The following is a 14961-nucleotide window of genomic DNA, read 5'->3' as shown; positions in this document are numbered from 1 at the left end:
TAACAATACAATTTTAATATTTTGCAATCAATTTCGAGTAAAGCTGATGATAGATATAGTATTTCTTGACAAAGAGAAACAACCTGCTTCAGCACCATAAGTGCAGCTATATTTCTTGACTAATTGGATTTTGGATGAATGAATATTTGATTTCAATGACTAAATAACTCAAAATGTTTCTACTTGGTACTTTTACACTCTTACTCTTCTGTTTGAACTCTCCTGATTTATGGGAATAATGTCCAAGAATTAAATCGAAGATCGACACGGATAAGGGGAATCCCGCAGCAGAGCGCGGGCCAAATTTCTAGTTGTATATAGAGTATGAACTCTGGGAAAACAGTAAGTTTAGTGTGATCTCAGGCTCTATTTGTAGCAGCTTGCATTTTAATATCAATAAAAGATCCTTGTATAGGGCATTGTAGAGTATGAACTTTGGGATAAAACTCATAACAGTAAGTTTATAACGAGCTCTAGCTTCAACTGTAGCAACCCTAAATATTGAGTATTTTCCAAATGGGAATTGAAATTTTACAGTTCCACCTTTTTAGTGACTTGAATTTTTTCTTTACTAACATGTTCTTTGTTTAAAAAGAAAAAAACATAATCACCTTTTTGAGCATTGTACTAATCACCTCTGATGGAAACAAGAACTGGCTTTGCCTTGTGAAGACTGGCCTTGTAAAGATTGCCTTGTACTAATCCAACACCTTGGATTGGTACAATGCTTTCTAAAGATAGAGAGCTATGCAATCCTTTCGAAAAGATGTCAAAATGTTTGACCCAAGAGATGAAAAATTATCACAAGAAACTATAGGAGGTTGAGGGACAAAAACATGTCTGACCCAAGACAAATCGGAAGTAGTATTAGCCAATGCCCTGTACTCAGCCTCAGTAGAGCTCCTGGATACACTTCCTTGTTTGTTTGACTGCCAAGAAACTGGATTATTACCCCAAAAAAGACAACAAAACCAGTCGGGACCTTCTTCCATTTATTTCACCACCCCAATCAGCATCACTATTCGCAGATAACCATATGTTATATATACCATGAGACAGATTCCCTTGAAGATACCTGATGATTCTCTTAACATGAGCATAATGGACATCACTAGGTGCAGTCAAAAATTGACAAGCTGTATTAACAGCAAAGGCAATATCCGGTCGAGTAAAGTTAGATACTGGAGAGCCCCTACTATACTTCGATAATGAGAAGGATTTGGTAACAGTTAACCATCACTTTGCAACATCTGAAAATGAGGTAAGCAAGTATTACATTTGCTGCAAGAACTCATACCTGCTCTTTCAATTAGATCCATGGCAAATTTCATCTGAGACGCAAACAATTGACCAGAAGGGCAGATGGCATATAAGAGATCTGTAGACCTAAAAACAAAGACAAAGATCCAAGGTCCTTCATATCAAAAACTCAACTCAACTCATCAATCACAAAAGCAATACAACAATTACGTCAACAGATTCTTTGACAAATAAGCTTGGATCTGAATGAGAAGCTTTGAACCCCAGAGCAGGTAGATGACCTGTGAACTTCTCATTCTGGGCTCTTGGAGCCTGTTTGAGACCATATAAGAACTTCCTTAGCTTGCAAACAAAATCTGGATGTTCCAAGCTTTCAAAACCTTGAGGTTGTCTCATAAAGATATCTTCTTGTAAATCACCATGCAAAAATGTGTTTTTCACATCAAATTGTCTCAGCTTCCAGCCACTGCTTGCAGTCAAAGCAAGAATAATTCTCACGGTACTGTGCCTCACTATAGGACTAAATGTCTCAGTATAATCCAACCCTTCCGTTTGACTAAAACCTTGTGCTACAAGTCTGGCTTTACACCTGGAAATTGTACCATCTGCATTCTTCTTAAGCTTGTAAACCCATTTGCAGCCTACAATATTTCTATCTACAGGTTTGGGAACCAGTACCCAAGTTCCTTGGCTCTGTAAGGCTTCAACTTCTTCAATCATAGCTTCTTGCCATTCTTTTTGTTCAGATGCAGCTCTATAAGACTTGGGCTCAATTGGTTCATGAATAGATGCAGCACATGACAACCCAGAAAAGAATGCTAACTCATCTAACAAACCTTGCCGAACAACAGTACTCATCAAACTTCCGTTTTCTGTACTATACCATCTTTAAACCTTGTTTGCATAGTTGGGCATTGACAGCATGTGGCAAAGAGGAGAGGACCTGATTCAGCAACAAGGTTCCCAACAGGAACTCCAGGACCAACTTCAGGATGGATAATATATCATTTGCATTCTGATTCACAGCCTCAACAGGGACAATATTCACTGGATCTTCAAAACCAGGTTCAAGATCATTCAGAGCTAAATCAATGGGGTTATGCTCAGGGAAGACTAACAGAAGTAATATGTGATGATGAATCATGTGATGATGAATCATGTGAAGGACTATCAGTAGGCAATGATGGAACAGCAACAGAGTTTGGTGAGAGAGAATATGTAAGTCTTTGCCTCTGTGTGGCAGACCTGGCTGAAGAAGAAGCAGTAGACAGTAGAGTTTTCTGACCACTAGATTTGTTGGAGGTGATAACAGACTTATAAGGAAAGACTGACTCATCAAATATGACATGTCTGGATACCCAAAAGTTTGTTTCTGGAGATATCAAAGCAAATAGAGCCTTTGTAACCTAGAGCATATCCAAGAAAAACACACTGAGAGGACCTAGGTTCAAGTTTATTCTTACAATAGGGTCCGAGATAGGGATAACAAGCAGTGCCAAAAACCCTTAGATAGCTCAAATCTGGAGGCTTGGAAAATAATTTCTGAAAAGGAGATTTCATATCCAAAGCCTTGCAGGGCGTTCTATTGATGAGAATGGCTGCATGAGCAACTGCATTATACCAAAACTCTCTTGGTAGAGAAGCAACTGAAAGCATGGCAATTGCAGTTTCAACTATATGTCTATGTTTTCTTTCAGCTAACCCATTCTGTTGAGGTGTATGAGAACAAGACTTATAATGCAAGAAACTTCATTGGTAGGATCACTAGGATGACCCAATCTCTTGTGCCACAGGGAGCATTTGACTGCTTGTCCAAGCAACGCTGAAGGAGCTGAAATGGATTTATTTGCTGAAAGGGCAGGGAAGAGATAGAGGCTGTTGTTACTCTTGCCTTGAAATATTACCACCTTTGTTTTCTTGGCCTGCACACAAAATTCTGTATCATCAAGAGTTACATAACATTTATTGTCCTTGCCGAGCTTATTGAATGAAAGCAAATTAGCTTTTAACTTTGGAGCAAAAAGAACATTTGACAGACGCATAGATGGGTTAGATTGAGATGATGGAATCAAGACTGAGCCAACATGAGTAATACTATGACCTGTACCATTGCCAATGGTGATTTTAGCACTAGTGTCAACTGTCAAATGGAGTAGCATTAACCAGCTGATTCATGTCACCTGTCATGTGATGAGTTGCTCCTGTATCACCAATCCAAAATTCAGGTTGATCAAACCCATGCAGATTCTGCCCTTGTCCAGATGGATCAAACTCACTCATATTTTGCCCCTGTGCAGTCATAGCAGTAAGGACGGAGGAGGAGAGGTACCCTGGTATGAGTAATTTCCCCTGTGAGTGCAATCTTATGCTGCATGTCCCTTCTTCCCACTTATTTGACATTTGATTGTGGAAGATGAGTCACCAGAGTCATTTCTATAACAGCTAGTAGATTCTGGGGCTTGATTGGATCTATTCCCATTTAAATTGTAGTGAAAGTTTCCAGCATTGTTTTCTCCACCGTTTCTATTAAAACCATATCCTCCATTTCCATTTCTTCCTCCAAAATTCCGTCTACTACCACCATTGTAATTATTTCCCTTGTAATGGTTTCCTGCGTTGTTGCCATTGTAATGGTTTCCTCCGTTGTTACCATTGTTGTATCCTCCATAGTTTCCACCGTATCCCCCTTATTGTTTCCCATATAACCATTGCAACCTCCATTATAGTTGACTCCACCATTGCCATTAAATCCTCCATTGTAGTAATTGCCACCATTACTGTTACTGCCTCCAGCATAATTGTTTCCACCATTGCCATTGTAACCACCATTGTAGTTACCACCTCCAGTATTTCCACAATTGTTATTAGGAGCACTATTATTATTCCAATTACCATTATAGTTACCACCTCCAGTATTTCCACAATTGTTAGTGTTCCAATTACCTCCATGAAAATTACCAGCATTGGCGTTGCTATAGCTGCCAGCTCCATTAGAACTTATTTGCACTCTAGAATTGTCATTGGATTGAGAGGCTACCATGGCAATGCCACAGGGGAAGAATGATTTTGAAAGATTTGGAACTTTCAGCTTTCAGCTTTCAGCTTTACCATAGCCGAAAGAGTGGCCTGGAGAGAGATCAACATTCTCCTCTCTGCATCTTGTTCAGCTGCAAGCAACTGCAACCTGAAGTCCTCTATATCTATCGTGATCGTGGTAGCCATAGCTCGGATAATCTGTTTAACAGAATCATAGTCTTCAGGCAATCCATCTAAAATGACAACAATTAGATCTTCTTCTGAGATGTGAACTCCCACAGCATTCAACTGATTCTTGCATTGTTTCACTCAAAGCAAGTACTTTTCAATACTATCACCACCCCCCCCTTTGGATAGTCTGCAAAGCAGTTTTCATGTGCATAATACTAGCTCGAGACATCGTGGAGTATCGTCTTTCCAAACGAAGACAAGCATCTCTGGATGTTCTGCTCCCAAGACATACTCCATAGCCTCATCAGAGAGAGTAGCTAGGAGCAAGCCAAGTAGTGCTCGATAAGTTGTCATCCATTCCTTATATGCTGCAGTGATCTCAGTTGTATCTCCTTCATCAGTTGTAATTACAAACTTGGGAGGACAAGGGTAAGTTCCGTCAAAGAAGCAGTAAAGATCATGACCACCAAGAACCGAACTTAGCTGGTAGCTCCATTTGAAAAAGTTACTATCATCCAGCTGAACAGTAAGCAGACTTTGGAGATAATTGATCTGGGCTTGAATGGCATTCATTGTGAAGAATCAAATGACTGATCTGCTGCTGGAAAGAGAAATAAAAATAACTATCACCAGAATAGCATTTCTTTAAACACACAATCAATTTGCTATGATGAACTGAAAAACTTGTGCTTCTATGAATAACCACTAGTACGAATAAGAGGACTGAACTTCTCCAAACAGGAAACCTTCATACAGTATGCAAGGAGGACTGAACTTCGCCAAACAAAAGACCTTCAAGTAGTATGCAAAGGAGGACTGAACTTCTCCTGAATTATAATACTGAAGTGAAAGAGGACTGGTCATCTCTATCTTTTCAGATACATCATGAGGACTGGACATCTCCCAAGCACTATCACAGCTTTAATAAGGAGGACTGATCCTCTCCAACAGCAAACATGTCGAAATATAGCATCAACAAGCAAAGTTTCGCAGGCAATAGCAAATTAAGAGTACTAGAGTTCGCTGTGGTTCACTACGGTGCTCTAAATATCATAACAGCAGCACATATATCATCACAGCAGATCATGAATGATGCAATATGTAGATTTAGAGACGAAATCATACACAATGCACATATAAGGCATAGGATTAATAGAACATGATCGTGATATAGCATTTCAAGAATTTTACTGTTCGACGAAATGATCAGATATTCAGATGATGAAATCAAAGCAAACGATCCAAATATCCAGCAACTGAGACCGAAACATCAATCGAAGCCAAACCCTAAGTAAGCGTGTGAAGGTGATGAAGAACTGAAGCACAGCGAAGCCGATTCCCACAAGGATCGAAGAGAACTTGAAGCGTGAGCTACTGGAGCTCTGATACCATGATAGCAAACCTCACGTCACCATAATTTGCAGAGATTTCAAACAAATATGCAGAAGAATCAAGCAAATAGCAAAGGATAATTGCAAGGAATAATAATTCTAAAAGTCCTAAAAGTCTAAATTCTAACACTCACCAGGAGAAGTCCAATGATAATCCTTGGATTCCCAGAATAGACAGGAACTTGACTATGTTCCCGAGCAAGAAATTTCCCCACTTCTTCTTGGTTGGACCAACCAGCAATTTCTTACAAGTCTTTCATCTTTTTTGGGGGGAGGAGTAATTAATTAGCCAAGAATATAAATGTAATCAGATAACACACAATTTGTTCAGCTTATGCTAAAACCAATTTTACAAAAACTAAAAGAAAGACCAAATGTCTTGAATGTTGTATATGAAAAGAAACTTCTTGGTTCAATTTTGTTAGTAGAAACTGAAAGATTGAATGTAGTATGCAGGTGAATAATGCCAACTAACTGACATGGTTATGTTTCTGAATGATTTTACAGCATCATTAACCCTTCTACCAAATGTTGAAGGTTGACCTACTGATTAGACTTCCTTTGTTTTAGACAATGATGATGTGATTCTTATCACAGTCAGTATGATAGTTGATTGAGAAGGCGAACTTACCAGTCCAACTTTACATTGACATCTAAGGAAAAGGTTGATTTAATGGCCGTCAAAGCCTCCTCAGCAGTCTGTTGACAAATGAAAACATAATCAAAAATAGGATGCATTTGACTGACTTATTAGAGTTAAGTGCTTAAGAGCAGGAGTAACATATACAAATGTCAAGCAATAGAGTAAGCCACTAAATCAATTAAATTGACACACTGAAGTATCAATTAAATAATCAAACTCAAACAAGTAAAGAAGTATCTAGGTGCATTTAAAATGTATTCAAGATATGAAGTACCGTTTGAAACGTATCCCACTCAAAAGAAAGCTCGGAGTTGAGTTAACCTATAGTATTTTAACAGGATCCAAATGCAAAATACTAAATTTAGAACTAAGTAAAAAATTATGCCCTAAAATTCACAATATAGTGGCCAATCTAATTCATTTATCTATGCTGTCAAATGGTCTAAAACTGCACCAGTGATACAAAACAAGAAATTTAAGACAGTCAAACATCAAAAAGAACTTCCCATCTCATATAAATTATACATATTCAGTTAATTCCAGTGCTTCACTAATTATCATTGTCTCATCATGTGTAAGTTCACCGCCTTTGCCCTCTTAGTATGCAAAGTAACAGATGAAACTAACAGAAAGAGGGAATTTTTCTTATTATATAGATATATCCTTAATCCTTCTAAGTTCTTTTTTCGGTTTTGACAAACTGAATGCATTGAAACCAAGACAGGGTTCAACAAAGGAAAATGAACTCCTACCCAAAACATGGAGGGAAGGAGGAAAAACAGAAATTAAATCCAAGGCAGAACAAGTGCTAACAAGGAGGCAGGTGGGAACTGAACCCAATCAGTTGGACACTGCCTCATGCGAACTAAACAGGCAACATGGTCAGCTACCTGATTTAGCTGTTCTGCTGGTCCAAACCCAGCTACGAGAAACAAGCTCAACTGTCAAACTTCAGATATGATAAAAATAAAAAAATGAAAAAAAAAATTAGCTGTGGATGGAATTCTAGTTTACAAGGGCTTTTAACTGGGCGTGCCTATATATAATCCTTCTAAATTCAATCTCACTCAAGTGATAACAAATTGGTTGTGGATGGAATTCTACTTCACAAGGCCTTTAACTGAGCACACTTGAATATAATGAAGTCCCAGAACACAATCCAAGATGTGGAAACATAAAATTCTTAACATCAGCAATTACATGTCAAACAAACAGTATCAGCATTATTTCAACTATTCCTCAAAGCATATACCTTTCCAATTGGATAAGCAATTCGACAGCAAATCATCATCAAAATTCAGACAATCCATTCAAGGTTGGAACCTACAGCCAGTATATCTAGTGCATATTGGTTGTAAAAATAAGCATGGCAGAACGAAAGCAACCACCAAATCAAATTCCGATTCACTCCAACTATATAAACAATCATAAACCTTGAAACCACAATGCCAAAAATCAGACACTCACCTCTCCAAAAAACAGCACAATCGTCACAGACAGAATTGTAGCAACATACTAACTGAAAAGCTTGTCCAAATGTATAGGAAGAGCCTGCAGATTGCAATTGGATCAGTTCAAATACTCAAAATCACATCTTGGTATATTTCAATAACCAATTTTAATCTTGCGCAATCAAATAACAAACCAATTGATAAGCAAATGATCAAAGTACTCACTTCCACATAGCTCCAGAAGCAAAGTGACAAGCAGCAGGAAGTATAACCGCTGCAACAGAAATAACTGAAACCCAACCACCAAGAACAAAGCTTTATCTATTTCTGATCAATTCACATCACAAGTAATCGAGACAAGACAATGGACCAAACCGAACCTGCTTGTTTTTTGAAGAGTCTCGAGGTCGACGAGGCCGAGGGACATGAGTCCCAACGTTAACCCGGACATTACTCCGGCGAAGAGCAATGAAACCCAGCGTAGATAAACCAACAAGGCAACAAACATAACCGAAGGGTATGTCCTGTTTTTGCTGACCCCGAGTTCTAGTGGCATCATATCACAAACGAAAGCTTACCATATACGAAGTTACAATCAAATGCATTACCTAACCAATTTCCTTACGGTCGTCGGGTCGTGTGTGGCAATTGGGGTTGCCTGATGGATTCTTTAGTGCTCTTTTGTTACACAACGTTACTTCGGGTTGTCCGAGAGGCTTTATAACTTTAAATTGTAATCATTTTGTTTCGTATTAAGAAAAACTAGCATGTTGATCCGCACTACGTGCGTGTGTGATTTTTTTTTCACTATTACAGTTATGCTTAAAGTCTGATTTTCCTTCCCACTTTTCTCTCCCACCTCCCATGCTTTAAGCTTATTTCTTTCTATTTTTGCTTATTTCTTTCTATTTTTCCTTTTATTTCTTGTTTCCAACATTTGTAATTATTAATTTGTCCTTCATCTGTTGTTAGAAGACATATTTTAAAGTTTTAATCAATAAAAAACATTATAGGTAGTTTAAAAATTTAACCGTTGACGAAGTCAAAAAAGCTTTCTTGATTTATTAATAGAGATTAATAGAGATAATTGTATAACCTAACCAAGATGTAAAATGTAACCTAAAGTCCTAAACGGAGTTATTGACGTTTAGATTGCACAACCCTTATTACGTTATCAAAGTAAGACAATTTTAAAGTTATAATGTTTGAATTGATGTTTGGATTGAAAAACTCTTGTAGTGTAATAATATTCGTTCACCAAACGCGTGTGTTAAGAGGCTAGTGACACATAATATAATTTAATTTCTAACATCTAATTTTTATATCAATCCATAATTCATCCAGAAATCAAATCTAACTAAAATTTCATATTTGTTTACTATATGTGCTCATCTTATGAAAACTCGTACGGGCTGATATCACTAACATTCTGGAGTAATAACCCACCAACTCAACCATAATGTCTCAAATCTATCCCAAATTCCCAATGAATGATCATAGTACATAGAATTCAGAGGATTTAATGTTGTAGTTGTTTATCTTTTCTTCTCCGAAAATGGTAAACCGTTGGATCTATTCAATAAAATTGACGGACAAGATAGGGAGAGAATCCAACCCTAACCCACCTCACCTCACTCAATTGATGCCTCCCCACAGTCTTTTTGGTCGGTTGACCACTTGTCCTTATCCTTACCAGCGAGTATGAAAATGACTAGTTTGCCCACTAAAGTAATAGCAGTACCGGGTGCTAGCTCTGCGACTCTGATACAAACCATAGTACCATACAGGGGCATCACAGTCATAAATCCCCTTTCACTCGATTCCTACTCTCTCCAGCTGCGTTTGCAAACCACGCCCCGAGACATAAGGTGGAGACCAATCACGGGGTTTACAACTTTAGGTTAACGTTAATCTTTCATTCATTTACAATGATAATGACACATGTTGAATGAGTTTTCAACCTTTACCACTCATATTAATATACCTTGTTTAAGTGCAACTTAATATTCCTTTTCACTAAAATTGCCTATCAAACTTGTTAATATAGCATCAACACCACACAAAAATTTATTATAAACTTTTCAGTTTAAGAAAATTTGAAAATTTTCATTAAACCATTTCCTTGACGGTTACTTTGACGACAATTTACTAACATTTTTATTATGCTTTGAGTCAACGTGCATTTTTGACTACTTCACTATGAAATTAGTGATTCACTCATCACTAATAAGAAAAGAAAAGAAAAGGATGCTACAAACAAACTTGGTTGTTTTGCTTGTAAAAAAAAGTTTGGTTCCCCAATTTTGTTTGATATTCAACACACATACACACACTCAACACTCATCGATGACTATTTTTCATTTCTAAGTTAGACATAGAAAATGACCCTTTTAAATTTTTAGGTTAGAAAGTTTCACGAAGAATTGAAAATAGTTCTGAATTGATCCATAAACTAGGTAAGAAAGCTTGGACTATATATTAACTTGGTTTCAAACCAGATAAGCTGTAAAACTATTTTATAATTAAAAAATTTATGATAACTTATAGTCCAATTATATAAACCAAAACCCATGAAGCCCTACCAGTAATGTCAGATTCGGTAGATTTTCCTCTCGAGCATGCTTTATTGAATATAATTTGACAGAGCTTAGATTTTCAAAACTTCATTTGGATATACCTCACATTAAGATACTATAATTAATCAAAAGCATAATTAATAATTTTCCCAAAATATAAGACTGCTGTCCCACTCTCACCCCAACCCAACCCCAAACGCCCTTATCTGTAATTTCCAGAATAATGACAAAACGCGCCCCCACGCGCGTGTTAACCTGAAAAATAAGGAACGGCGACCGCTCTCTGCTTTGACGAGACGCATTGTCCTCCTCTATTTCTTTTTCTTCTTTTTTTATTGTTTCCCAAGCAAACTAAAAATAAAAAACAAAAACCCTACCACTGTTCACCACTCGCCTCTCTCTCATATCACCACAGAAAAAAGCTACAGCCTTTCCAATCCTCTGAGACAGATCAAGCAGCTAGCAAAACCGCCACTCTCCCACACAGCCAGCCATGAAGATAAAGAACAAAGGCAAAGTCCACCCATCTCCTTCCTCCTCCTCCTCCTCTTCTTCCGATGGAGTAGTTCTCTCCGTCCTCCAGCTACTCCCAGCTGCTATTCTAGCTCTGGCCTCGGTTCTCTCCCTCGAAGACCGCGAGGTCCTGGCTTACATGATAACCTGCTCCATGAAAACCGCACCCTCTACTTCCTCTTCTTCTTCCTCGAACCCTCAAGATTTCAAGAAGAAGTCTTCGAAGAAATTAACGAGTAAGAATAACAAGAACCACCAGTTCGATTGCGAGTGCTTCGACTGCTACCGAAGCTACTGGTTCAGGTGGGACTCCTCCCCCAACCGCGAGCTCATCCACCAGGCTATTGAGGCCTTCGAGGACCATCTGGCCCACGGCGAGAAGCCCAAGAAGAACGCCGGGAGGGGGAAGCGGAGAGGAGACAAGACGGGCCGCCGCGAGGCTCAGAAATCAGCCGAGGGTTCCTCTAAAGATGAAATCTTTGTTGTGGCGGCGCCGGCGGCGGAGGAGGAGAGTGTCAATGTGGCAGTGAGCTTGGTTCCCGAATTGGTGCTGCCGGTTTGCGACGTAGTTTCGGAGAGAGTTGAGGAGGAGTTAGGAGTGGAAGAGGAGGAAGCTGTGGAGGTTAAGGTGGAGGAGGACGACGTGGCGTTGATTGTACGCGCCGCGGCGGTGAGCAACCACAAGGGTCTGGCAAGGAAAGTACTTCCGGACGTGTTGGGGCTATTCAATTCTCGTTTGTGGAATCTTTGGAGTCCGAATGCGTAGGCAAACAAAAAAAAGGGTAAGGGGAATTTCGTTTTTTTACTTTTTTTTTACTTTTGGAGCCGCAAAGAAAGAGGGAGGAAGTGTTATATTTTTGGTGGTTTAGGTTAATTTTTGTGCTCGAAATATATAGGTATGTCCATTGCTCCCTCACTCCCACTCAATGAAAAATGTTTATTATTCTCTAAAATAGTGGTAATTTTTGTGAAATTATGAGATGAGTATTAAAATTGGGGAAATGGGCAAAAGTGATTTTCGGTTTGAGTTATTTTATTGGGTACTCCTTTTTTGAATGTCAAAAGGATGCGATTTTCTATGCTATTTTTTTCTTTCTTTGATTCCTTTTGGCTGGAATCGTTTCATGTAATAATTCCAGTCCCAATTTATATCTTCCCAATGCTGTTTAGTCTATTTTGGGTTAGGTACCCTATGTCTATCTGACACCTTACCCTGCAAATCCATCAAAACCCGGAACTACCCTTCCCTCCCACTCCCAGCAAGCACCTCACATTTTCAGGGCTGAAAGTGATTCTTCAAAACTATACCTTATTTTGGCTTTGGCAGTTTTCATGAAATTGGAGGTGTTATATTACAAGGTCTCAAGAATTGTAGATCAACTCATTGGATGGGACATATGATTTGGGATTTTAGAATTGTAATAGTATGAAGGATTTTAGGATTTTTGCATGAAATTATGCAAACAATGAGACTTAGATTTTGGGTCACTTTCTATACCCAAAGAGACAAAGGCAAAAATTAAATGGGTAGAGAGGCTAGATTGTCTGGTAGCATTTTGTTGGTTTTGTGAGAGACAAAGGATGGGTATGATGGCAGATGGGGTTTCAGATGCAGATAAATGGGGAGGGTCCAATAATGACATAGAAAAACAACTAGCTTCTGCTACATTCACAAGGGAGGTGATGACACTTGCTGGACCACGAATAGTAATAGTTGGTGTCCCTCTTAATCACATCACTCTTGTACTGGGATTGATCCATTGCTTTCCAAAATGCTGATAGGTGTAGTTGCCATGGCATTTGAAGCTATGTGAGTTTGTGACTGTGAAACTAAAAACAAAACTAGAGAGCTGGAAATGTAGGTTGTCCAGAGAGACTCCTTTACCAGATCCCTTTCTCTTGGAGCTGCATTGGCCAAGAGATAAAATTCTCAGACTACTATAACGGGTGGTAGCATAAACTAGTACTACTAGGGCATGTGGTTGATCTTAACATAGAAACTTCATCCTTCTTCCTTTTAGTTTCTAGGAGGTGCTTCAGCAAATTTCTTAACCTCGAGAAGTGGGACTTTTGGGTTTGGACCGTGCCAAATTTGGACTTTGAGAGGAGCTTATTGCTGCGAGATTTTGATTTCATAAACCAAATACTGTAAGTCTGTAACATGTTTCAAGAAAGAAAAGTAATATATGGTAATTTTCAGAATTGGCCAGAGCGAACTAGAGACGTAAATCTTTTAAGATTTATATTCCTAATAAGAGAAAAATTGGGAATACCCTAAATCCAAGTTCATTTTGGATTGCACTAACCGCTTGTGGAGTTGGGTTTCTTCTATAATTCTGTATATAAGCATGAAAGTTTATTGGTCTTAAACCCTTTGCATCGGGTTCAGTAAGGTCAGCTAATTCTGTAATGGAAGGACCTGATCCCAGTAGGTTGCCTCGTCCAGTTTGGCATCATCCATGGAAGATGTACAGGGTCATTAGTGGCCACTTGGGATCTGTAGGAGCGATTGCTTTCGACCCAAGTAATGAATGGTTTTGCACTGGCTCTGCAGATCGCACAATCAAGATATGGGATGTAGCAACCGGAAAGCTACAGCTCACACTGACAGGACATACCGGTCAAATTCGAGGCCTTGCCATTAGCAGCAAGCATACCTATATGTTCTCTGCTGGCGATGACAAAGAAGTTAAATGTTGGGACCTTACACAGAACAAGGTCATTCGTTCATATCCTGGTCATCTAAGTAGTGTTTACTGCTTGGCTACTCATCCCACCCTTGATGTTTTACTCACTGGGGGACGTGATTCGGTATGCCGGATTTGGGATATTCGAACTCAAACGCATGTTCATGCGTTCTTGGGGCACCACAGCACAGTTTGCTCGGTTTTCACTAGACCAACTGATCCCCAAGTTGTCACCGGCTCGCACGACGCGACCATCAAGTTCTGGGACCTTAGAGGTGGAAAAGCAATGTCAACTCTCACACACCATAAGAAATCGGTTCGTGCGATGGCGCTGCATCCTAAGGATCAGTATTGTTTTACGTCTGCGTCGGTGGACAACATTAAGAAGTTTAGCCTTCCAAGAGGGAAATTTTTACACAACATGCTAGCTCGGCAGAACACCATAGTTAACACAATGGCGGTCAACGGGGAGGGGATTATTGCCACCGGTGGTGACAATGGGAGTCTCTGGTTTTGGGATTGGGAGAGTGGCCACAGTTTTCAACAATCACAAACAACTGCACAACCAGGTTCACTTGATAGTGAAGCCGGTATGTGTGCTCTTTCTTACGATGTCACTGGCACAAGGCTTGTTACTTGTGGAGCTGACAAGACGATCAAAATGTGGAAGCAAGACGAAAACGCTACGCCATAAACTCATCCTCTCAATTTCAGTCTGCTGAAAGACATCCGGCGCTTCTAGCTTTGATCCTCCATTGTTCAGTGACATGTAACAAAGTTCCATAACCATCAAACATAAGTTGATACCCATTCTTTCATGAACACTTGCTAGAATTCATGTAGCTGGTTGCTACGAGATATAACTATACAATGTTGCTGCTTGTTAGTATTCTATATAGACTAGAGATATATTTCAAAGATGTGCCTAAATTCTTCCCAAGTACTAGAAATTTCTGGTTTTTATAGCGACTTCTGTAAACTTTTTCTCTGAAAAGTGAAAATCATTCGATGTCATTAGGGGTCTCAATCAATTCACCTTGTGTATCAAAGAATTTTCTTCTATTTCTAGGTGAGGGCGAGGGTTGCACACTATCAGGGTTTGGTTGATTACTACTTTACTAATGGTGTTGCATGCACCAAGGTGAATTAAAACTGATGAAGATTGGTGGAGACATCCATAGACGAACATAAAATTTTAACAGATCGAAAGCGTTAAATTTTGGGTGTCTTGCT

At 39.1% G+C, this 14961-nt stretch overlaps 2 protein-coding genes and 1 pseudogene across 2 annotated transcripts; 2 read left to right on the top strand and 1 right to left on the bottom strand.

Annotated features, from left to right (window-relative positions):
• Positions 1-6125: 6125 nt before the first annotated feature.
• LOC101291786 (putative DUF21 domain-containing protein At1g03270-like) lies at positions 6126-8642 on the bottom strand. The gene is made up of 4 exons (XM_004310055.1): positions 8333-8642; positions 8178-8241; positions 7969-8052; positions 6126-6557 (listed from the first exon to the last, which is right to left on the bottom strand). Exons 1-3 carry the CDS (start codon positions 8509-8511, stop codon positions 8017-8019), a joined length of 279 nt encoding a protein of 92 aa, XP_004310103.1. The 5' UTR covers positions 8512-8642; the 3' UTR covers positions 6126-6557; positions 7969-8016.
• Positions 8643-10958: 2316 nt separating this feature from the next.
• On the top strand, positions 10959-11909 carry LOC101291491. The gene has a single exon (XM_004310054.1). The coding sequence runs from the start codon at positions 11022-11024 to the stop codon at positions 11805-11807; it is 786 nt and encodes a 261-aa protein (XP_004310102.1). The 5' UTR covers positions 10959-11021; the 3' UTR covers positions 11808-11909.
• Positions 11910-12622: 713 nt separating this feature from the next.
• On the top strand, positions 12623-14470 carry LOC101307559 (annotated as a pseudogene).
• Positions 14471-14961: the final 491 nt, after the last annotated feature.

This window comes from Fragaria vesca, unplaced genomic scaffold, assembly GCF_000184155.1.
Source record: "Fragaria vesca subsp. vesca unplaced genomic scaffold, FraVesHawaii_1.0 scf0513160_u, whole genome shotgun sequence".
In the NCBI taxonomy this organism is placed as follows: Eukaryota; Viridiplantae; Streptophyta; class Magnoliopsida; order Rosales; family Rosaceae; genus Fragaria; species Fragaria vesca.
Note: the sequence above shows the minus strand (reverse complement) of the source record. Positions and strands in the feature narration are given on the sequence as shown.